This window comes from Chionomys nivalis, chromosome 24 (genome assembly GCF_950005125.1).
Source record: "Chionomys nivalis chromosome 24, mChiNiv1.1, whole genome shotgun sequence".
Lineage (NCBI taxonomy): Eukaryota > Metazoa > Chordata > Mammalia > Rodentia > Cricetidae > Chionomys > Chionomys nivalis.
The window spans coordinates 38,368,928-38,393,804 of NC_080109.1; the positions used below are offsets into that span (position 1 = coordinate 38,368,928).

At 41.9% G+C, this 24,877-nt stretch overlaps 1 protein-coding gene across 1 annotated transcript in view; it reads left to right on the plus strand.

Annotated features, from left to right (window-relative positions):
* The first annotated feature begins 2,506 nt into the window (after nucleotides 1-2,506).
* Nucleotides 2,507-24,877, plus strand: part of Mfn1 (mitofusin 1) — a 42,607-nt gene continuing 20,236 nt past the window's right edge. Inside the window, exons 1-9 of the mRNA XM_057756969.1 lie at nucleotides 2,507-2,729; nucleotides 5,022-5,140; nucleotides 7,562-7,697; nucleotides 11,473-11,635; nucleotides 17,265-17,389; nucleotides 18,502-18,610; nucleotides 20,769-20,876; nucleotides 22,383-22,536; nucleotides 23,917-23,984. Of these exons, the coding sequence (XP_057612952.1) occupies nucleotides 5,029-5,140; nucleotides 7,562-7,697; nucleotides 11,473-11,635; nucleotides 17,265-17,389; nucleotides 18,502-18,610; nucleotides 20,769-20,876; nucleotides 22,383-22,536; nucleotides 23,917-23,984 (975 nt within the window). The 5' untranslated portion in view covers nucleotides 2,507-2,729; nucleotides 5,022-5,028. The remainder of the gene's footprint in view (nucleotides 2,730-5,021; nucleotides 5,141-7,561; nucleotides 7,698-11,472; nucleotides 11,636-17,264; nucleotides 17,390-18,501; nucleotides 18,611-20,768; nucleotides 20,877-22,382; nucleotides 22,537-23,916; nucleotides 23,985-24,877) is intronic.

Genomic DNA, 24,877 nt, shown 5'->3' on the forward strand with positions numbered 1-24,877 from the left:
TCCTGCTCTTTCTGAGAGTTGCCTTAGTGACTGTCATAATTTTCCTTCTTTCATGTAAACTTAGAAATTCACCCCAATTCCATTCAACAGTTTATAAGCATTTCAGTAGAAACTGCATTAAGGGCTAGCAAAATGACTCAGTGGCCTCTGACCTCCATGTGGGCTTGACTGGCCAGTCAATGAGAAGGCCTTAAGAGAAGAACACAAGAAGAAATTACCTGCAGAACTCATTGTTCACTTCTGCTCAAGAGTCTCCACCCTCCCTTTTCTGGTAGTTTAGCCAGTGTAGATGCTGTTACTTGCTCATAAAGCATTCCTGAAAATAAAGAGCTCAGCTTCTGTACAACAACTGAAATACACAGCAACACTCCCATGACAAAGCATGAGATTGCTCGGGATCACTTACATGTAAAATGAATAGTTTTAGACTTTTGTTGGAAATAAATATTGCCTTTAGTTTTTGAGACAGGTCTGGCCTCCACCTTGGGGCAATCTTCCTGTCTTCCTTTCCCAGATGCTGGGGTCAGTGAGTTACCATGCCCAGCTTCTCTCCCTCTCTCTTTTCCCAGATGATGGCCTCACTATATTGCCCCATATAATGTTAGAACTTCTGGACTTTGAGCAATCTTTCTGTTTCAGACTCCTAATAGCTGCGGCTACAAGCATGTGCCTCTGTTCCTTATTATGGAAAAGACTTTTGATACAGGCTAGACATAGCTCAGAGATAGGGTGCTTGATGCATGAGACTTTGGGTTCAATCTTTAGCACTGTTTAAAAATAAAAAAGCACTGCGGCGCACGCCTTTAATCCCAGCACTCGGGAGGCAGAGGCAGGCGGATCTCAGTGAGTTCAAGGCCAGTCTGATCTACAAGAGCTAGTTCCAGGACAGGCTCCAAAGCTACACAGAAACCTAGTCTCAAAGATCTAAACAAACAAACAAACAAATAAATAAATAAAAGTGGTCTCAGGGCGGACAAACAAAAAAAAATCAACTTTTATTATTCTCCAGGCTAAAGGTTTTCCAGTACACTTAATCAAAATCAAATTTCTGAAGCCGGGCGGTGGTGGCGCACGCCTTTAATCCCAGCACTTGGGAGGCAGAGGCAGGCGAATCTCTGTGAGTTCGAGACCAGCCTGGTCTACAAGAGCTAGTTCCAGGACAGGCTCCAAAACCACAGAGAAACCCTGTCTCGAAAAACCAAAAAAAAAAAAAAAAAATCAAATTTCTGCAGGATTTGGTGGTGCACACATATTTATAAAACCAACACTTCGCAGATTTCAGAAGAATTTCAAGTTTAAGGCCCATTTGGGCTGTCTCAAAGAAATTCATACTTTTTTTTTTTTTTTTTTTTTTGGTTTTTCGAGACAGAGTTTCTCTGTGGTTTTGGAGCCTGTCCTGGAACTAGCTCTTGTAGACCAGGCTGGACTTGAACTCACAGAGATTCGCCTGCCTCTGCCTCCCGAGTGCTGGGATTAAAGGCGTGCGCCACCAACGCCCGGCTAGAAATTCATACTTCTGAACTTAGTTTTTATGTTTACTTTTTTAGTTTTTATGATTCTGCACCTGCCTTCCTTCTAACATTTATTTCTCTTTCCCTTTTTCCCCCTACACTTTACCACGCTGGTCTTTTATTTCATCCATCTTACCACTATTCTTTCAATTAGTCTTTGGGCAGTTTTCCTCCAGATATTCCCAGTAAGGGTCTGGAAAAAACCTGAGAAGTGACATTCTCTCAGGAAACACCTAGTTAGCGCCACCTTCCTCCTTTTTCTTCAGATACTCTATTCCATGGCCCTGATTTCCCCCACCCCATAATAGTAAGCACAGGTTGAAATGATCTCACCCATTGTATATGATTGACAGTCGCCTATCCAATAGAACCATAGTATTCACTTAGGCACCTCTTCCAAGTGTTCATCAGTGTTCTAACCCCCTCATTTTCCCATTACCCACAAAGTAGGCATTTTTTTAGTATTTTACAGATGAGATACCTGCCATTCACCGAGATGAAGTGGCTTCCCTTGCAAAAGCATCTCACTTGCTAATTCTGGAAAGGACATATGCTGTGGAGGCTCTCCCGGGATGTGAACCATGTAGGCGCTTCGGCTTCACCTGATCAATGAATTAAAATCAATAGTTTACCAAGATTTCCAGGTGATGCCTATCAAAGTTTAAGTCAAAGACAAGTTAACTAACTCCTAAGTAACACACCTTTCACATGCGTCCCAACTTCGCACCCCACACTCTAAGACAACCATAGGCATCTTTTCACGCCAAGGTTCCGCTGAGTTTTGAAAACTTTGAAGGGAAAAACGAACGGGAGAAGTTGCAAGGTGAGACGGAAAAGCAGTCAAAGCTTCTGTTACGAGTCCCCGCCCACAACAAACCTCGCCTTCTGCCCTGAAGGAAAATGGTTCCCGGAATAGACGCAGTTCCGGTCTCGGAGTAGCAGCCAATAGGAGAGGCGAGAGACCAGAAGTAGCCGCCACGCCGTCACGCCTCTGGGCGCCTCCCTCTCTCGGGAGGATGAGACGTTCCAGGGGCTGTTGCGGAGCTTCAGTTGCTGGGTGACCGTTGGGGCCGGGACGGAGTGAATGTCCGTTGGCGGGCGGCGATGCCCGGGGTGACCTTCGAGCTCCGGACAGGGAGAACGAGGGCGTCCTGACCGGCTGGGGCGACGGGCCCGGCGGCAGCGACAGGCGGCCGGCTTGCGGGAAGGCCTGTCCAGGTAGGAGTCCACCCGGCTGGGCCAGCTCACGGCCCACGCAGCTTCCTGTCCCCACGCACCTCCTCCGCGCCGTCAGTTCAGGATTCCAGAGGGACCCACCCTCCGGGTCACCACAGCGTTTCATTTCACGCCGCACCGGGGTTAGTGGGTAATTGTCTTTGGTGTCTTTCATAAGAAGCTTCCAGGCACAACGTCTTTTATTTTAAATTTAACATTCCTTGAAGTTTGGGGAGTTTGGCTTGGAGCCTTCATGCCTCTTTTTTTTTTAGATTCTTTTTTTTTTTTTCTCGTACAGACACTGGAGCCTCCTTTTTATTTTATTTATTAATTAATTTATTTATTTATTTATTTTGTTTTTTCGAGACAGGGTTTCTCTGTGGTTTTGGAGCCTGTCCTGGAACTAGCTCTTTTAAAAGAAATCTCGAGTCCTTAATAGTGATGAAACCTGCTGCTTTCCCAGTGTCTTGACTGCAATTGTGACCTGGGAATTTTCTTCTCTACACATGAATTGGGAAAGTTAATAACTTAGTTATGGTTTGAGATCTTGGCTTCCTCTCCCTAACCCAGTTCCCTGGTGGGCTTAAAAGTCGCTCGCAGCCACGGCTTAGCTACAATAGTTTCATCTTCACTCGAGGGAAATAAAGGAGGAAATGCACCCAAGACTTTTGTCCTTAGCCTTTACCCATTTTACATTATTTATTTTTCCGGAGCCAAGGACTGAACTTGCTTGACAAGTGCTTCACCACTGAGCCACCGTGCCCTCCCTTGCTGCAACCCATTTCTAAACTTCTCGTGTTGAGACAGGGTCTTACTAAGACACCCAAGCAAGCCTCAAACTCAGTGTTGTCTTTGTAGGCCTTGAATTTGCAGGTTTTCATACCTTAGCCTCCTGAGTGACTGGGTTACAGGCAGATTTCACCAGTTTTGCTAAGGGCGCATTCAAGAGTAGTCTTCTGTTTCTGACTAAAATGGTTTCTTAAAAAATAAATTATCTAAAAAAATTACCTTAAATCTATTTGGTCTATTTGGTCAGGTTAATTTTTGCCATTAGGGACTTGAGACACACACAAACTGGCAGGTATTAGCATATGTATGATTTTAAAACATATTTTTTGTTTTGTTTTTAGTTTTTTTATTTCTTTTTTACGTATATGTTTTTTCCTAGTATCCTTGGAGGACAGAAGAGGGTGTCAGGTCCCCTGGAACTGGAGTTAGATGGATGTGAGCTGCCGTGTGGGTTCTGGGAACCCAATTTGAGTTCTCCTGAAGATCAACAAGTGATCTTAACCACTGAGATATCTGCCCAGTCCCAGAAATATACACATTTTTATCATATAGTTTTAAAAGTTACATTTGATTTATGTACGGGATTGTTGGAGTTTCACAACTTGTGTTGAGGCAGGGAACACCTTATTGGGATTGGTTGTCTCCTTCCCTCAGTTGGGTTTCTGGGCATTGAACTTAGGTCCTTAGGCTTAGCAGTAAGTGCCTTTACCCATTGGGCCATTTTTAGGGTCCCAAAATGCTTTGCCTGATTGTTGTTTTTTTTTTTTTTTTTTTTGTTTTTTTTTTGTTTTTTTTTTGTTTTTTTTTTTGTTTTTTCGAGACAGGGTTTCTCTGTAGCTTTGGAACCTGTCCTGGAACTCCCTTTGTAGACCAGGCTGGCCTCGAACTCACAGAGATCCACCTGCCTCTGCCTCCCGAGTGCTGGGATTAAAGGCGTGCGCCACCAACGCCCGGCCTGTTTTTTTTTTGTTGTTGTTGTTGTTTTTTTTAAGCAAGGTCTTGTCAAAGCTGGCCTGCTTCAGCCTGCTCTCTGTTGGAATTATAGAATGTGACACCACAGCTTCCTTATTACTCAGTTTAGTTTTTATTATTTGTTAAAAATGGCTTTTCTCTTTTTAATGTTTTAATAATTTTTATTTTATGTGTGTGGGTATTGTGGCTGTGTGTAAGAATGTGCACCATGCGTGTGCCTGGTGCCTGTGGGGGCCAGAGGAGGGTATCAGACCCCCTAGAACTGGGGTCATAGTTAGGAGCCACCATGTGCCTCCATGTGGGCGCTGGGAACCAGGGTCCTCTGGAAGAATTGCTGGACCACCTCTTCAGACCCCTTGTATTCAGTTAATTAGTGCTCTGGAGAAGAGGAAAGCCCTGCTATGTTGTGTTATCCAAGCAGAACTGGATTTCTTTGGTTCAGTGTACCTCCTGCCTCAGCCTGCCCCATAGCTGAGACTCCAGGCGTGTATCACCCAAAGGCTCATTATTGCTTTTTAACTTTTTTCACCCTAGGTGCATAATGGCAGAAAGTGTGTCTCCACTGAAGCACTTTGTGCTGGCAAAGAAGGCCATCACTGCGATCTTCGGCCAGTTGCTGGAGTTTGTTACTGAAGGGTCACAGTTTATTGAAGGTTGGTACCTCTTAAAATTTTTTTTACGATTACTGTTGAAAATATATACAAATGTTTTATTATTTCAACTTTAGTTCTTTATTTTGTTTTGAGATCAGGCCGGCTGTGTGGCCAGAATGAATTTAAACTCCATATCCACCTGCCTCTGCCTCCCGACTGCTGAGTTTACAGGTGTGTGCTTTGTTCAGGTTTATTTTTGAAGTCACATTGTTTTGTATTCTGGGGACAATACCATAGTGAGTTAAAGCGATTTCATAGTTAAGAAATGTGTAAGATACTAGTCAGAGTTTTATGAAATTAAAAATTCCTCCTCCTAAGACCAGTTGGTAAGTTAAGAGCAGACTCATTTTAAGGTTCTGTGAAGATAAGTGCCTTGCTTCAGGCCCACAGAGCTAGGATGTGCCCGGCCACCAGGCATCTCTATGCAGCCATTACATAAGCCTTTTCCCCAGTTTGTTCGTGAGTTAGAATCTCAGTCTTTTATCCCTTCGGTCACGTGAGATGTACACGTGAGATGTAATTGTTTTGGGAGAGGATAAATGTTTTCCTTTTGTTCTTGTATAACTGCTCAAAGGTAGGTAGCCTCAACTGTCTTATCAAGATATACTAATTTAGAGAGAACTAATTTGGAATTTCTTCAGGTTCTTAACATATCTCCCTATTAAGTTAACAATGAAAAAGTGAGGAATTCTTAGAATATTTGTAATGATAGCCGGGTGGTGGCAGCAGCGGGCGCGGTCTTTAATCCCAGCACTCAGGAGGTGCATCTCCCTAAGTTTAAGGCCAGTCTGGTCTACAGAGTGAGTTCCAGGCCAGGCTCCAAAACTACAGAGAAACCTATCTCAAAAAAAAAAAAAAACCAGAATATCTATTTCCAGTGACAACGGAAAGGCATTTAATCTCTTGGTTGAATCAAACTTTTTCCCACTTGTTCCTTTAATCTCCCTTACCAGATTGTGAGCTCCTTAGGTCTGGAACTTTTGTTATCTCCAATTCCAAATGTCACATAACTCAAGTTTCATTGAGTGAAAACGTTGGTTTTCAATTTGGGAAGAATTTGAGCTAGCACAGCAACTTGTGAAAAAGTCTATTTCTTACAGTTGATAGTAAAACTGAAGTTAAATGTAGTAAAATCTCTTTTGGTCTCCTGTCAATTATAGATTGAACACTGCTGGGAATTAGTGAAAAGGCAGCATTAGAATCCGAATTATTTTGACTTGTTCTAAAACCTCGGAAAAAAATGTTGCAAGAAGGGGGGAGGGGGTAAATAGAAACATAAACCAAGAAGTGTAAAATGAGAAATAGCAAGGAGTGTAATATGTAAGGTAAGGCTTTAAGCATTACAATCTTGGCTTGGTGGTACAAGTCTGTAGGATCTGGAGTTCAAGGTCCTCGGCTCTGTGGTAGCAAGTTCAGCGCGGTCTTTCCACCACTCCCCAGTCGCACGTGCTTTATTAGTGTTCGAAATGTAAAATAGGTGGGCAAAGCTCGAGTCTCCTTGTCTTATCTTCAAAAAGAGACAGTTTTAGCTTTTTCTTCTATTACCAGGATGAGGAAAAAGTGAATGTTTTACTTTTTCTTTTCTTTTTTTTCTTCTTCTGTGTAACAATCCTGGCTGTTGTAGAACTAGTTCTGTAGACCAGGCTGGTTTCAAACTCACAGAGATCAACTTGCCTCTGCCATCTGAGTGTTGGGATTAAAAGTGTGCACTACCACCCCTGGCTCATTTCACTCCTTTTAAAACCTGTGATCTTGGAACTTCCTCCATCCTTGGTTAGGACTGTGTGTACAGTTTGCCTGCTCTGATCAGCCCAGCTTCTGCTGCAGTCAGTATGTCTTTCTCTCTGCCTTTTCGTATAACTTGGACTGTTGTATTCCTTCCCGGGAGTCAAGATGTGGAGTGATGGGGAAAAGGAGCTTTCCTAGCTCACAGACTGAATCCCACCTTCCTGTCAGAGGGGAAGGAAACTTCACGGCTTAGTATGTGAACTTCTTTCCAGCTCAAGATTGGCTTGAACAAAAATAGATGGCTATTAGGTTCTTGTTTCTTTCTTTAAAACTGAAGTTTTGTGTCATATATGGTTTGAATTTTTGACTGCTAGATAAATATTAAGTAATCCCTTTTACCAAGTTCTTGAAATCTTTAATATTTTTGAAATTAATGCAGGGAAGTCATCACTGTGGGCATTCACTTTTTATTAGATATTCAAGGTTATGGCTTAGTGGTAGAGTGCCTGCCTAGAATGTATGAGGTCCTAGATTAAATACCTGACACACGCATCTTAAAAATAATAAAGAATATGCCAAATACTCAGATACTATGAAGATTTTTATTTTTCAAGTGATTTGCTAATGTATCCAGTTGTATGCTTAGCAGAATTCATTCATATCGCTTTTTCTAATACTATTTCAACTTTGCAGCAACTTACAGGAATCCGGAACTTGATAGAATAGCAACTGAGGATGATCTAGTGGAAATACAAGGCTACAGAAACAAGCTTGCTGTCATTGGGGAGGTGCTGTCGCGGAGACATATGAAAGTGGCATTTTTTGGCAGGTAAAGCTTCATGATTTCATCTAGGGTTAGCTGCACAGGTCAGCTTTTCATTCTCATATCTCCTGGTGTTTCAGTGGGTTGTTTTCCTCTTGCTTCCCCCACTTAGGTTAAGTATTCTTAGGTTAAGTGTTGCAGCCGTTACCTTGTCCATCTCCTGACTGAACGTGAAGTTTTATGAGAGCTGGTATACGTTCGCTTTTAAGGACTCTCTTCTCATAAGGATTGCCTAAGAAAGACGGAGAGATACGTAATGAAGAACATGTTGTTTAATTTTTTTCTCCTTTTCTTCTTGAGGCAGGGTTTCATGTAGCCTAGGCTAGGGTTGGCTCCAGTTTGCTATATAGCCGAGGCTGACCTTGAATCCTACCACCATACCTAGGTTGTGAATTATTTTTCTAGGTTTATATTGATTATTTTATTTTAATTTACTTGAGAATGGGGGTCTCACTATGTGTCTTTGACCATCCTGGAACTTGCCACGTAAACCAGGCTGGCCTTGAGCTCACAGAGATCTGTCTGCCTCTGCCTCCTGATTGGAGTTTTGGGATTAAAGGCATATCCTCCGCTCTTTGATTACTAAGTATGTCTTCCAGAAGACTCAACTCATGATTCCCAGAGGAAGAGCAGGGAACACTATATGTCAATATGTCTAGGTGACATTTATTTACTAAACTCATGTCAAGCTGTTTCTCATCTTATGACTTTTGCAGTTGTAATTGTTGGTGCGTAGATCATTTTTCCTATTTAACCCCAAAAGGCTTTCCTGGCCACTGCATCTGAAAGATTCCCCCTCAGGTTCTATTTGTTGATTTTGCTTTTTTGAGACAGGGTAGCCAAGGGTAGCCTTGAACTTACTCTCCCATGTTAGCTCCCCCAGTCACTCTGTTTCATTTCTGTTTCTAGGAGTGCTACTTCTAGCAGTGCTGCAGTGGGGCTAGCAGTTGATCCAGTCTGTGTCACATGCTAGGCAGACGTTCAGTCACATGGCTCCATCCCTAGCCAGTTCTGTTCTTAAAGTAGCCCGTTAAAGTTCCTCTAAGCCTTTCACAATGCTCTATTATTTTGTTTTACTATCTGCTACTTCTACTTGGCACAGTATTCTCAGGCCTTAGACAAGTTTAGAGAGAGGCGACTCCATGAATAGGCTTTACCTAAGACTACCGTGAAGTAGTTGGAAGACACCTCTAGATAGATGGTGGGGACTGATGTCTTCCTTGAGGCTAAGAGATAGAACATGGCCCCTGACTTAGTGACTGACTTCAATCCCTGCCCATACGTGGTGTTGTGGAAGTGTTGCACACTCCTGTGCAGTAGAAGACTCGCTTAGAGTGTGGCTAGGAGCAACAGTTCCTACTCACCACGTGATCACTCAGCTGTAATTGTGGGAGCCAGGAACATCTGTATTTTTGCAGCATATTACAAAATTGCTGTGGGTTTATTGGCCTTTAAACCTGCTGTTAGGTGAGGAATAAGCCTTGGATATGAGCTGGCCCTAAAACCCATTTCTTGCAGAGAGTAGCAAGTGGAAAGGGAGAAGGAGCCCTTAATGTTCTTGGTTAGGTTTGAGATACTCAGGAGCATTAGCACAGCGGGCAGAGAGAAATTTGCTGAAGACTTCCTAGGGCACAGATAAGTTCTGTATACTTTATGCTTTGAAAGGTAAAATGAGAGGATTTAGTTAACAATTATGATGTTGGATATGGAGCACAGAGGATAGGTTGAATGGGAATAGGAGGTAGGAGGTGAGGCATTCGAGGGTCTTAGTCTGTGTGGTTAGACAGGAAGGTTGATAGGAGATACCAGAGAGTAAGTAGGGGGCAGGAGACGTGCAATGCTTAAGAGTACTTACTGTTCTTGAAGAGGTCCAGGGTTCACTTCCTAGCACCCACCCTGTGGCTCACAGTTCCAGGGGCTCCAATGTCCTGCTCCAGCTTCTTAGCAGTATATGCGCATGGTACACATACGGATAAGTATGTGTATCCTAGAGATTAATTAGAAAGGTGAGAGTCACAAATTGGTTGGTTTTGGTTGAGTGTCATTTATTGTGATAGGTTTGTGAACAGGTGTTTATGTTCATGTGATGTAGATGTGTATTGTGGGTGCTTATTAGCCATTCAAATAAAGTTTTCCAAACTGCCAAGTTGGATATTTGAAATTGCAACCTAGACAAGTTGTAGGAAGTTTAGAAATTATTGACTTATGTTGGTGGTTGGAATCTAGGAAGTTGATGAGATAATTCACAGGGAAAAGGAAGAATAATAACAAGAGAGGGGAGAAGAGGAACCATCCATAAATTAGAGATGCCACACAACTCAGGAAAACTAGGAGTAATTAGGATGCTAGAAGAGAAGATGTCTATTTGGCATTCATGTCTCTTCCTATAACAGACTTCCTAAAACCTTTAGAGTTTCCTAAGTGGTAGGAATAGCTTTTATTATTTATAATGAGCTCCTGGATTTATGCTAATGAGCCTGGGTGAGATAGGGTAGCCCTTAGATAATTTTAGGTTAGGGCTGGTCACTAAATAAATGATTTGAGAGTTGGAAATAAAGCTTCATGAAAACAGTTGAAGAGATTCATACATGGTGGTACATAGCTATGATCCCAGTATTGTTAGGCACAGGAGGAAGATTGCCTGTGCTTGGGTGTAACTTTATAGTCTGATTCTATGGTTCATAATGTACCTGAGGACTTGATATCATTTGTATTCTCCCAGATTCTGATAGAGTTAGGGGTCTCAAACTAGTTTTGAGAATCACTGCTGGACAGTGGTGGCACACATTTTTAGTCCCAGCACAGGAGGCAGAGGCAGGTGGATCTTGAGTTTGAGGCCAACCTGGTCTACAGAGTGAATCCCAGGACAGCCGTGGCTACACAGAGAAACCCTGTCTCAAAAAACCGAAACAAACATCCATTTTGCTGTACACGCTGATTCCTAGTTCAGACATGACACAATGGAGACAGCTTATCTTTGTTCCTGAAGATTGGGGCTGCTCAACACTGGAGGGGTAGAATTATCTGGTACTGGGCTGGAGTGACGTGGAGACTCAGCTAGCACCCCTTGCCGGACCTTCCTCAGTCTGCCTTAACTGTGGCAAAGCAGTCAGTACAGTTGACCTCTTCTGTGGCAGGATTCCCAGTAAACAGGAAGGAGCTGCACTGCCTTTTATGTTCATCCTTGGAAACCACCGCTGTCACACAGTCCAGCCTGAGAAGATGGGACATTAGACCTCATCTTGAAATAGGAAATGCACCACAGAATTTCGATGTTTGTTTTCAAATTGACACAATTTTATAGCACTTTATATAGCACTTTATCTTCTCTAAATACACTGCTAATATTTAACAGCACTTGTCTGGCTTTCTTATTTGCCTACTTGTTTTTTTTTTTGTTTTTTTTTTTTTTAACTTTGTTTTACTTTGTCTTGTGTAGCTGAACTGGTCCTCCTGTCTCTATCTTCCAAGTTCTAGATCACAGGTGTGCTCTGTGGTCTTTTTTTTTTTTTTTTTTTTTTTTTTTTTTGGTTTTTCGAGACAGGGTTTCTCTGTGGTTTTGGAGCCTGTCCTGGAACTAGCTCTTGTAGACCAGGCTGGTCTCGAACTCACAGAGATTCACCTGCCTCTGCCTCCCGAGTGCTGGGATTAAAGGCGTGCGCCACCACCGCCCGGCTCTGTGGTCTTTTTATAAAAGGCGCTGTCTGTGAAATTGAACTGTGAAATGTTGGTTTGAGCACAGTGAAGCTTGTTTTTACTCCTTGTTTTGCATGTTTTTCAGGACGAGTAGTGGCAAGAGCTCTGTCATCAATGCAATGCTGTGGGATAAAGTTCTCCCCAGCGGGATTGGCCACACAACCAACTGCTTCCTGAGTGTAGAGGGAACCGAGGGAGATAAAGCCTACCTTATGACCGAAGGGTCAGATGAAAAGAAAAGTGTGAAGGTATGCGACCCAACCCGCAGTGCGCCTGGGATTGTCAGGGTATGCGACCCAACCCGCAGTGCGCCTGGGATTGTCAGGGGTCCGTGCGGCTAGGCATGGCTGCTAGTGACATTGACTAGTGACTTTGACAGTTTGCAAAGCTATTGCTTATATTTTGACTTCTGAGAGCTGAATTATTGGAAGTATAAAATTGTTAACATTTTTATTGGGGGGATGGGGTGATAGAACCCAAGACTTCATGCATGTTAGGTAAACTCTGCCACTAGCCCTGTCCTTAACTTTAAATAAAAATAGAATTAAGGTCTTATTTTTATTTTATGTGTATGTGCCTGCATTTGTGTCCACCAGGTGCATTGGATCCCCCAGTACAGGAGTAGAAACAGTTGTGAGCTGCCGTCTGGTGCTGAGAACTAAACATCAGAACAGTTTAGAAGAGCAGCCAGTGCGTTTAGCCCCCAAGCTGTCTCTAGCACCCAAATTAAGAGTTTTTTTAAAAAAACTGATTTAGTAACAATAGGGTATTGTTGAAAACTGCTGTTTAATCTTAACTTTTCTTTTTCTTATTTTTTGAGATAGAGTTTCACTATGTTGATATTTCTGGCTTAGAACTCCCCATATAGACCACACTGGCTTTGAACTCAAAGAAATTTGCCTGCCTCTGCCTCCTGAGTGCTGAGATGTAAAGGACATACACTTTGTCTTTTTAAAAAATTTTACTGACATTCTTTTTACCTTAGGAAAAGTTACTAAGCATATTCATGAGTAAATGCAGATTTGCGAAACAAAGGCCAGAGGCATTTTAGGTTCTTGAAAATGGTAGCTGAGCTATTTAATACCTGATCTATGTTCCTAGGTATTTCATAAATTTCTTTTTTAAAAATTAGGGGTTTTTATTACATTTGTTTGTTTTGTGCATATGTGCATGCATGTGTGTGTTTGTGTATTCAGATGTCTTGATGTGCACATGGAGCTCAGAAAAAAACTTGTGGGAGTCAGCTCACACTTTCCACAATGGGATCCCAGCGAGTGACTTTTACCCACTGAGCCAGGCCACTGGCCTTATTTTATAAACTTTTTAATTCAGTGTTGCTATACTGCTTCAGCCAACAAAAGAATAAAATACTAAGAAATTAGAATGTTTGATGCTAACTTTGGCCTGATAGGATTTAGAAAGACATTGTCTTTAGTACCTTTTGGACCCAGGTTAAGCAAGTGCTTGAATGCTGAGCCATACCTTACCCAAGTATTTATGTGTATGTTCCCATGTGCACACATGTGAGTGTATGCCTGTGCACAATACTATGCACATGCCTGTGGAACTCAGGAGTTGATGTCAGATGTCACCCTCAGTTACTCTTCACTTTCTTTTTTGTGATATAGTCTCTCATTGAACGGGAACTCACTGATTCACCAGGCTGGCCGGCCAGCAAATGCCAGAGATCTACCTGCTTCCATTTTCCCCACACTGGAATTAGTGACATGCAGTGGCACACCCATCTTTAAGTCAGGTGTTGGGGACCAGAACTCAGGTCTTCATACTTGTATAGAAAGTATTTTACAGGGCCATCACCCTAGCTTCCCAACCTCTTTTTGTAATAGGACTTTATTTTGTAGTCTGTACTGGCCTTGCATTTTAGAACTTCCTGGTTAGTCTCCTTAGTGCTGGGATTTGAAGAGTGCTACCAAGTCATAGCCACCTTAAATAGAAAGATCTCACAAACACAAAAGTTCAGTATTGAAGATCCATACCTCTGTATGTGCAAATGTGTGCATGGATGCTGGGAATTGAACATAAGACCCTACATTCTAGTCAAATGCTCTGCCATGGAACTGCATCCCCAGCTCCTTGCTATTTTTGGTTTTGGTAAACTGTAGGTGAGTTTAGGTTATTAGTTTAGTTTTGTGAGCTAAGGCTATGACCTGGATTAAGTAGTCAGTCTGTTATTTACCTTTGTTGGTGGTGCACATCCTTCAAATTAGTTTTGAGAGAAGAAAAATGAGATGGTTATGAAAGTATTCTTCAATCTTAAAATTTATTATTTTTTGAGACATTATGTATCCTTGACTTAGCTGAAATTTTCTGTATAGACCAAACTTCTGACTCACAGAGGTGCTCTGCCTCTGCCTCCTGAATGCTGGGATTAGGCCACACCCTGCAAACTTCTGACATACAATTTAGGGCGTTTCTTAGTTTTCTATTGCCATGCAAAACACTGTGATGAAGACAATTTTAGAAGAGTTACTGTAAGGTTACTTAGAGTTTCAGAGGGACTCCATGACCATCATGGCAGGAAGCATGGCAGTGGGCAGGCAGGGTAGTGCTAAAGCAGTAGCTGGGAGTTCACATCTTATCTACAAGCGTGAGGCAGAGAGCTAACTGGAAACCTGCCTCTAGTTACATTCCTCCTCCAACAAGTCCATGCCTTCTAATCCTTCCCAAATAGTTCCACCAGCTGCAGAGCAAGCACTCAAATATGAATGTGGGGGCCATTCTTGTTCAGACCACTCCAGGCACCACTGTTACTTTGTAATTAAGACTTTTTGCCAAATTGGAATTTGAATTATTTGTGTTGAATCTTTTAAGTCTTGGAAAACTTTGCTGTGTGATATTTTATTTTCTACAGTTTTAAATTTTTTTTTAGAAAGTTTTATATGTATGAGTGTTTTGCCTGCATGCATGTCTGTGTACAGTTTTATGTGCCTGGTACCTGCCGAGGTCAGAAGAGGGTGTCAGATGCCCTGAAACTGGAGTTGCAGATGGTTGTTAGCCACCATGTGGGTGCTGGGAACCAAACGCAGAAACAAGTGCTCTAAACTGCTATGCCATCAATTTTGTTTTTGTGTGTGTGTGTGTGTGTGAGCCTTCCCAACCGTCTACATGCGTACTCAGAAATGTCAGTGATGGTAGGTGTGCACATGAGTTAGTGTTGGAGGAGGCCAGAGGACAGCTGGAGTTAAAAGCAGTTGTGAGATACACTAGTGTGGGTGCTACCAACCAAACTCTGATCTTCTGCTGGAGCAATGCCCACTCTTAGCAGCTGAGCCCTCCCTCTAGCCCTGCATTTCATTTCCCTCATCTTTTGTTTGTAGTGGTAGGGCGCTACCCCAGGGGACTTACATTTGGAAGTGCTCACTGAGCCACTGCCCAGCCTTTAGGATCTTAATTTTATAAATCCTGTACTAAGATTGCTATATAGGCTTATCCATCTATCAAAGCATTTATTAAAGCAAGCCATATTAAAAACAAGTAAGCTGGGCAGTGGCGGTGCACACCTTAATCCCAGCACTTGGGAGGTAGAGGCAGGTGGATCTCTTGAGTTTTAGGCCATCCTGGTCTACAAGAGTTAGTTAGTTCCAGGACAGGCCCCAAAGATACAGAGAAACCCTGTCTCGAAAAACAACAAACAACAACAAAAAAACCAAATAAATAGGAGCTTGAAGAGATGGTTCCGTGGTTAATATCACTGGCTGTCTTTTCAAGGGACCCAGGGTCCATTCTTAGCACATACATGGTGAATCAGAACACCTGTAACTCCATTTTCTGGGGACCTGGCACCCTCTCCTGGCCTTGGTGAGCGCTAAACATGCAAGTGGTACACAGGTAAACATGTTTACTAAACACCCATGCACATAAAAAATAAACTAAAGCCGGGCGGTGGTGGCACACGCCTTTAATCCCAGCACTCGGGAGACAGAGGCAGGCGGATCTCTGTGAGTTCGAGACCAGCCTGGTCTACAAGAGCTAGTTCCAGGACAGGCTCCAAAACCACAGAGAAACCCTGTCTCGAAAAACAAAACAAAACAAAACAAAAAAACTAAAAAAAACCCAAATTAACAAAAGTATCTAACATTGTCTATGTAGAATATTACTTCAGCTTCATTTCAGACTTTGAGTACATTTGAAAAGTAGATATTTCTCTATTTCCTTATTTTTTGTGGGGGTGTATGGGTGTTTTTGTCTGTGTGTATATCTGTGTATCACATGGATACATTGCCTGTTGAAGTCATAAGAGGACTTCAGATTTCCTGGGATTGGAGTGGATGTGTGTGTGCTAGGAACCAAACCCAAGTCCTCTGGAGGAGCAACTAATGTTCTTAACCTCGGAGCCATCTTTCCAACCTCTGCCTTTTTATTTTAGTTTATTTAAGGAAGGGTCACGTGTAGTCTAAGCTGGCCTTAACTGGGTATGCAAGTATGGCCTTGCTTACGTCCGCAGTGCCACAGTTACAGAGCATGTGCCACCACATTCTGTTGATGCAGTGCTGACAGAACATGGGCTAGGCAGGCACTGTACAGTGGAACCGCATTCCCAGCCACAGCTGTGGTGGTGTGTGTGCTATGTCTTTTCCTTAATTTTTCTAATTTTGCCTTAAGTTCCTTGTGTTGCTTATTTTACATATATATGAGTTAATGTTAAATATGTACATTGGTTTCATAAGTTAATATACCTGAGAAGTTAACTTGAGAAATAGAAATGGTTTGGGATTTAAATGACAAGGGTGTCAAGGTTTTTGTGAATTACTGCCTGATAAGGAAAGAACATCTTTTTTTTTTTTTTTTTTTAATACTTATTTATTATGCATACAATATTCTGTCTGTGTGTATGCCTGCAGGCCAGAAGAGGGCACCAGACCTCATTACAGATGGTTGTGAGCCACCATGTGGTTGCTGGGAATTGAACTCAGGACCTTTGGAAAAGCAAACAATGCTCTTAACCACTGAGCCATCTCTCCAGCCCCCAAGGAAAGAACATCTTGAAAGACAGGTTGAGTGTGGTGCTTCACATCTGTAGTCCTACACTCAGGAGTTGAAACCTGAGGATAGCCATGAGTTTGGGGCCAGTCTGGGCTAGACATTTGAATTGACCTCCCTTCAGTGGGGCATTTAAATTGATTTTAGTATCACTTCTTCTAAATGATTTTCCCCTTTACAACTAAGCAGTCACCTTCATTTCAGAAGAACCAGAGAGTACAAATTTGCAGAAACAACAGATCTATAACTCATCCTTTACAATAAACTGCATTACTCAGGAGTTCCATTGGGCTCTGTCGCTAGTGTCCTCTTTGTTAAGTGTTTATCTTTCCAAACCCTGATTGCTTTATAGGTGGTATGAGTGAACTTCAAGGGAAATTTTTTTCCTGTATTTGGTTATTTTAAAACCCTGGTTTCTCAGGCTGGAGAGATGGATGCTCTCACAGAGGACCTGTGTTTCATTCCCAGTACCCATATATATAACAGTTCACTACCACCTGTAATTCCGGTTCCAGGGGATCTGATGCCCCATTCTGACCTCTGAAGGCAGCGGGCATGCACACAATACACAGATCCACATGCAAGCAGAATACCCATATACATTTAAATATATGTGTTTTAAAAAAACAACCCTCATTTCTCAATTGGTCAGGTGGTTTTATTTTAAACCATTTGAAGTTCAACTTTGCAAAAATGGGTGCTATTCAGCTGGATTTAGTGGTTACACCTGTAAGTCCCAGCACTGATGAGGCAGAGAGAGGGTAGTGAGATCAAGGCCAACCTGGGCTGCATTTAACACTAGCTTGGGTTAAAATGGATGTGCCAAACCATAGTATCTTTAATTTTTATTGAACCTCTTTTTCCTTCTCACTTTAGACAGTTAATCAGCTGGCGCATGCTCTCCATATGGACAAAGACTTGAAAGCTGGCTGCCTTGTGCATGTATTTTGGCCCAAAGCAAAATGTGCCCTCCTGAGAGATGACCTGGTTTTAGTAGACAGGTAAATTTACATACAAATTGGTTTACTTGGTAGAATAATGCAACTTATCACACTGCTGTGATCTGATTCCTGACAAGAAGCAGTGTGAGGGAGTAGTTGTTTGTTCTCGGTTGGAGGCTGGAGTTCATCATGGTAGGGAAGGTATGGCAAGAGCAGCAGCCCCCAGGAGCATGAACTGCTGGCCACAGTGTGTCTGCGGTTAGGAAGTGCAGAGGTGAGCCCTGGTGCCCTGTAGTTAGGAAGCGCAGAGGTGAGTCCTGGTGGTCTACTCCTCCTTCCCCTTTTTTTTAGTTGGAAAGTCTAGGAGGTTTGTATGCTCTGAAGGTAACTGAATGATTTTAGAATTTTTCCATTGCTTTTACTAATATGCATTTTTATGTGTTTTAAATTTTGCTTTAGTTTGTGGCATTGGGGCTTGAACCAAGGACCATGCAGGTATTCTGCCCTGAGCTATAGCAGCAGGTCCCATGATGCATTTTAAGATCATCTTACTAGTGCTTGATGAAGTAGTGCACATTGATTGATTATTTTTCTTAACTGTAGTATTCAAAGGATTCAAACATTTTTGTTATGTTTTTGTTTCTTCAATGAACAATTTGATGATCTATGGAAACCGTTCAGTTTTGATGATTCCCCCCTCCCTTTTTTGAGACACAGGGTCTCTTATATAGACCAGGCTAGCCTTGAACTCACAGAGATCCACCTGCTTTTCTTTCAGAGTGCTGGGGTTAAAGGTGTGCACCACCATGCCTGATCCCAGAGGGTTTTTGTTTTTGTTTGGGTGAACTTCTAAGCATTTTCATCTCTAAGCTATACTGGATATAGCTGAATGGAACAATTTATTGATATTAACCCAGACTATTATTGGTACTTTCCCCCCAGATTTTCCAGCATAAAAAATTTAAAATTTAAAATGTAAAAGATTGCTTGTTTTGTCAAAAACATTGAATTAAAATTTTCTAGACAACTACTTGATGGCTGAGAGAATGTCTCCCTTTTGGACTTGAAATGATAGAAAATATTTTTTGCTTGCTTGTTTGTTTTAATCTGTAACCCAAGTTTTGCTTTTTAGCAAACATCATATGACACAGTGTTTGCTTCCTTCCCATTAGCCCAGGAACAGATGTTACCACAGAGCTGGACAGCTGGATTGATAAATTCTGCCTTGATGCTGATGTCTTTGTTTTGGTTGCAAACTCAGAATCCACACTGATGAACACGGTAGGATTTATTCTTACTGCTGTGCTTGGGTGGCGTTCACTTTAATTCTGTAAAGAGAGGGAAGTCCTGGTGATGAGCTAGAAAGTTCACTGAGGGCCTGCTTTCCCTAGGACTAGAGGGCTGTTGCTGGTCCTCTGTAGTGTTGCCTGGTTTCAGGAACAATCTAGGGCTCAGTGACTTCAGCTTCTAGTGTTTGTGGGTTTAGGGTGATTCAAGCATGAGACTGACAGTCACCCTATGTGTGTGTTAGCCTGGAAGAACATGGTGCCAAGGTTGTTGAGATGTTTAATTTTTAAAACAAATCCAAGCCATCCCTCCTCCTGCTTCCCTGTCAGGCATCCGGCAAAACTTTTCTCTTCAAGTTCTCCTTTCCCAACTTGATGTAGGTTTTCACGTTCATCCAACCTGGCTTGGATGGTTTTTTATCCTTAATGACCAGATTCAGTCCAGACAAGCTTTCAGAGTTTAGATATCTAGTATGCAAACAGTAGCGTGCTATTGAAAAGGTTATTCACCGGACGTGTAGGAATGACTGAGTGCCATTGTAGCCAAGGTGTCAGCAGTAAGGCCTTACTATCACAAACACCAGGCTTCTGTTGTAATACCAGACAGCTTGTATCCTCGTTCTGTGAGAAGCTCCACAAGTGTTTGAGATGTTTTACAGGACCATCATGGTTTGGTGATGGCTAACTGCCAAGTCCTTTACAGCTTCTAGGGATAGACCTGACTAGAAGTGACAGAGTAGTGAAGAAAAGGCAAACAGATGGAAACACACAGACAGAGTGGGATTGGGAGGACTGGATTATCTGATGGAGAAACCACAGCCCCTAGGTGCTCAGTGTGTCTGTTATATGTGTGCAACAGAGAGGCAGGGTTGTTGCCTACAGCTGAGCCAGGATATGGGGCTATTACAGATGGATAAAGGGGCAGGGGTATCATAAACAGCTGAACAAGAGGCAGATTTAGTGGGAGCAGTCTTTGTGGGGGAGCAGTCTTTAGGTTGTAAATATCTACAGGGAGAAAGCTACTGTGGACATTTCTGCACACAATGTCAGCATCCCTGTGTGAACCATAGAAAGGCTTTACCATTTTCCTGTGTGTCAGAGGCCCATGTCAAACAGCATACATTAACTGAGGGCTTGACTCCCACAGATGAGCAGATGGCTCAGCCTCAGTCTGACTTTGGTGCCTCTGATTATGCTAGTCTCATTTGTTCTCTCTTTTGTGCTAGCAATCAAACTCAGGGTTGTGCATGTGTTAGGCAAGCACTGTCTCTGAGCAACATCCCCAGTCCTATTGATGCTATTCTTTTCTTGCAGTTTGTCCACTTCTGAGCTTTTCCTCTTTCAGAAATACCCGTTAAGCTGGCTGTAGTCACATGTCTGTAATCTTGTATATAGAAGCAGGACAATGAGATATTTAATGCCATCTTTGATATATAATGAGTTCAGGTCCAGCCTGGATTATGAAAGACCCTGTTAGCAGCATGTCTAAACCCATCAATAGTACCTATTATTTTCTTTGTGGAGCCGTTCCTATTTTCAACTAGCTATGGCATCTTTCTGTGAACAGACACAACACTTACTTTACAGTATTTATATAATGATCTTCGCTTGAACTTATCCAAAAGACCAAGAAGCAGTTTATATGATTTGTTTTGTTATTTGAGTTTATACAAGTATGCCAGTGAACTCAGCCAAATTTATTTGTTGGTTTGTTTTCGAGGCAGGGTCTCACTATGTATCTTTGGCTTGTCTGGAGCTAACAGTTTAGAGCAGGCTGGCCTCAAACTCACAGAGATCTACTTGTCTCTACCTTGGATTGAAGGTGTGCCCCTACCACAACCATCAGCTTAGCTAACTCTGAAAAATGATTTGAAGTGACTTTTAACTTCTGGGGCTATTATCAATCAGTCACTTTCTGTCCTATACATACAGACTGGTGAGTGTTGGTTGAATCTCAAGAGAGACCTGGCAAGAGCAGGAACCCTTGCCATTGGGTTTGTGTTTTGATTTCCAAGGGCAAGATGAGTGTTCACAAGAGTCTTAGTGGATGCTAATCACTGTGCTTTAAATGATTCAGACTTTAAGTCTGAGGGTTTTCATTATAAGTGTAAATAGAAAGTGCTTGTTGAAATGTTGTTCTTGATATTTTTCAGGAGAAACATTTTTTCCATAAGGTGAATGAGCGGCTCTCCAAACCAAACATTTTCATTCTGAACAATCGTTGGGATGCTTCTGCCTCAGAGCCGGAATATATGGAGGATGTAAGTTTCACCCCTATTTTGAACTATAGTTGTGTACATTGTTATCTGAGAAAACAGTCGACCTCAGAGGACATCACAAAAAGTTATTCTGTGATTGTTGAAATAATATGAATATAGCTGAGTGTCATGATACACACTCTTATCTAATGTCTGACGTGGGAGGTGGGAGCAAAAGGATCAGGAAGTCAAAATCAACATGAGCTGTAAGTTTGAGGCTAGCCTGAGCCCTACTAGACTCTGTCTGAAAAATTAAAAGAAAAAAATAAGAGTATGATTTTAGAAAACCTGTAGGGGTTTGTGACAGGTATCTGGTACACTAAGCTACAGTTTTTCTCAGTACTAGAGACTTCTTTTCATGTCTCACTTTTTTTTTTCACATGGGTGTTTTGCCTGCCTGTGTGCTTATGCACCCCTTCCATGCCAGAGGAGACTAGAATAGGGCCTTGGATCTGCTAGAACTGGAGGTATAGACGGTTGTGAGCTGCCATGTGGAAGAGCAATTATATTCTCAGCCATTTGGCCATCTCTCTAGCCCCACGTTTAACTTTGTAACAGAAAATGCCTACCCGAGTCACTTAGTGCTCGACTCGGTGGGTTTTCACAGTGCCTGCATCAGCACGCAGATGGAATGACTGAGCCTGCCTGACTCCAGAGCTTCTTGTGACTCTGGCTTTTTTCTGTTTTGGTTTCTTGCTTTGCTTTCTGAGATGGTTGTTGGGACTGGAACTATGACCTTTTGAAAGAGCAACAGGGGTTCTTAAATGCTGAGCCATTTCTCTAGTCCCAGTTTCCATGTTCTTAAGAAAAATAGGCTGTTATGTTTTTATTTAAAATGAAGACAATAGCTTTATTTTATATTCTTATTTTCTGATTTCAAAGGTATTAACAGCCCCACGGATGACAGTTTAGAAAATAAGCATAAGTAAAACTAAAAATGTTACCCATTTCTTCCCACTACTGTTAATGTACATATTATTTTTATTATGCCCTGAATATAAAATTGATTACATTGTCCCATACAATTAGGTAGGTATTAAAACTCGTTTTTGATGTTTTATAATATTTGAGTAATATTTGATGTTTAGAAGGAAGATTATTAAGTAGAGATTTCCTGCTATCAAGATCAGACTTCATATGTATCGCTATGAGAGTATGACCATGACAGCTTATAGAAGAAAGTTTATAAAAGTCCGTTATGGTGGGGGAGGCAAGCTGTAGTCATGACAACTAGAGCAGAAGCTAAGGGTTCAGATCTTGAACTGCAGGCACTAAGTAGAGAGAACAAACTGGAAGTAGGGAGAGGCCTTAAGTTTTCAAAGCCCTATGACACTTTGTCAAACAAGACCACCAACTGAGTACAATTATTTAAATTCCCAAGCCTATGTCGGATGTTTCTCTTTCAAAGCATGACAGTTACTATGCCTGAAATTTAGTACAGGCCTGTGGTTGAAGGTTATTATTATTTCTGTTTTGTTTAAGTTGTCAAAATTCCTGTGCTACTTGCAGGTGCGCAGACAGCACATGGATAGATGCCTTCACTTCTTGGTAGAAGAGCTCAAAGTTGTGAGTCCTTTGGAAGCTCGAAATCGGATCTTTTTTGTTTCAGCCAAGGAAGTTCTCAACTCCCGAAAACATAAAGCCCAGGGGATGCCAGAAGGTGGTATGTAGTAATTACAGTTTCCTTCTTAAATATAAATGTAGGTCATAGCATACTGGAAATCTTGTCTCCTGCTACCTGTGACTGTACTCAGCTGTGGTGCAGTAATATTATATGGCAAGTGTTAAATCACACTGTCAAGAGTTTTGTGGTAGCCAGGCAGTGGTGGCACATGCCTTTAATCCCAACACTCAAGAGGCAGAGGCAGGTAGATCTCTGAGTTCGAGGCCAGCCTGGTCTACAGGAGCTAGTTCCAGGACAGCTAGGACTGTAACACAGAGAAAACCTGTCTCGAAACAAACAAACAAACAAAAACAACAACAAAATAAAAAGAGTAGTGTGGTGAGCTCTCTCATCATCCCATGCAACAGGAGGCTTCCTTTTGTTCAGTACCCATCTGTCTTAATGAGCTAGCATGTTACTGCATGGTTGTGCTGGAGAACCTTTATTGTGCTGAAGATAGCCCAAATGGAGCATGCCCACTGATGCAGGCAGTTTAGTCAAACCCAGGGATGATCACAAAGTACTTCCTTTAGGTGAAAAGGTGAAATGCTTGACTTAATAAAGTTTGTTATGATTCTACAATAAGAACAAATCTGTGAAACTGTGAAGATGCAAAAAGAAATTTGTGTTAATATGCTATTGTACCTCTAACTTCAAAAGATATGACCTCAGTGCATACTAAATGCTTTCTTAAGATAAAAAGGGCATTAACTATGTGTATGTGTGTAGATGATAGAACATAGTGTCCCGGATAGATTTCTGTCAATTTGACACAAGCTAAAATCATTTGGGAAAAGGAAAAGTTTAATGAAACAGTGCCTCTATCAGATTGACCATTGGGCATGTCTGTGGTGCATTTTCTTGATTAGTGACCGAGAGAGGGCCAGCTCACTGTGAGCAGTGCCACCCCAGGCAGATTGTCCTGGGTAATATAAGAAAGACAGCTGAGCAATCTTGGAGAGCAAACCAGTCAGTGGCATTATTCTTTGGCATCTGCTTTGGTTCCTACCCTGGCTTAACCTCACGATGAACTTTGATGGGAAAAAGTAAGCCATGTTTACTCCCCAAGTTATTTTTGATTATGGTGTTTTAGCACAACAATAGGAAGAAAGCAGATTAACTCACGTAGTATAATAGAGGGTTTCATATTTTGTAGTTTACAGCAGCTATGATGTTTTGGAACATTTGTGCCATAAGTAAAGGAAGGTTATTATACTAGATTTAAAAATCTTTGCCTAAGTCAGGCATGATGGCTCACGCCTGTAACATACATTCTTTGGAAGCCAAAAAAGGAGGATTGCCACAAGTTCAAGGTAGTACATCTGCATAGTAAGACCTTGTCCCAAAAAACAAAAATCAAACTCTTTGCCTGTGTTACAGGTGGGGCACTGGCTGAAGGATTTCAGGCAAGATTACAAGAGTTTCAGAATTTTGAACAAACTTTTGAGGTAGGAATTTCATTACTACTGGCTTGTACACGGCACTGGTTGGAGCATGGCTATAATCTTAACTGTCTACCTCTGTCAGTAACCTCTAATGTTATTAAGCGTAGTCCTGACAGCAGCAAGTGAAACAAGAAAGGTTTGAAGAAATGAAGGCCCTGCAGAAAGGATGACCTGTAAGAATTGAGAAAGGTGTATTCTATCTGTGTTTATAAATGAAAAGTGGTCTAGTATTGGTTATGTTGTGCAGTGAATGGTTATTTCTTATGTTCGTACCTGTGGAGCAAGAGCAGGCTAATTTCTTTTGGGACAGATGATGGTTGCTGGGTAGTAGTTGACAAAAAACTCTAGCCAGCACAGAGGGAAATTGATCTTGGGTTGTAGGCATTTGGGTTTTTTTTCCCCCAAAACTTAAAACTTATCCTGTTTTTGAATGAAACATTGTTTGGATGTTGACATTCTAAGTCCTTACACAGCCTGCTTAGTATAGGTCTGTTTGATTTCCTATCACCTTCTCAATTGCAAGTGAACAAAGACTGTAGAATTAGAAAACTGCTGTCCATAATTATTCCGTATAAGGACTAACTGCCTTAATAGAGGCCATAAATGATGAGTGTACCAAGCCAAACTTTTTAAATGAAAAGTTTATTATTCCCTAATCTTTTATTTGGTGAGAGAAAGGCAGGTGACGACATGTATTTAAAAAAGGAATTAATATCAACTGCTTTTCTTTCTTTTTTTTTTTGGTTTTTCGAGACAGGGTTTCTCTGTGGCTTTGGAGCCTGTCCTGGAACTAGCTCTGTAGACCAGGCTGGTCTCGAACTCACAGAGATCCGCCTGCCTCTGCCTCCCGAGTGCTGGGATTAAAGGCGTGCGCCACCATCGCCCGGCCTGCTTTT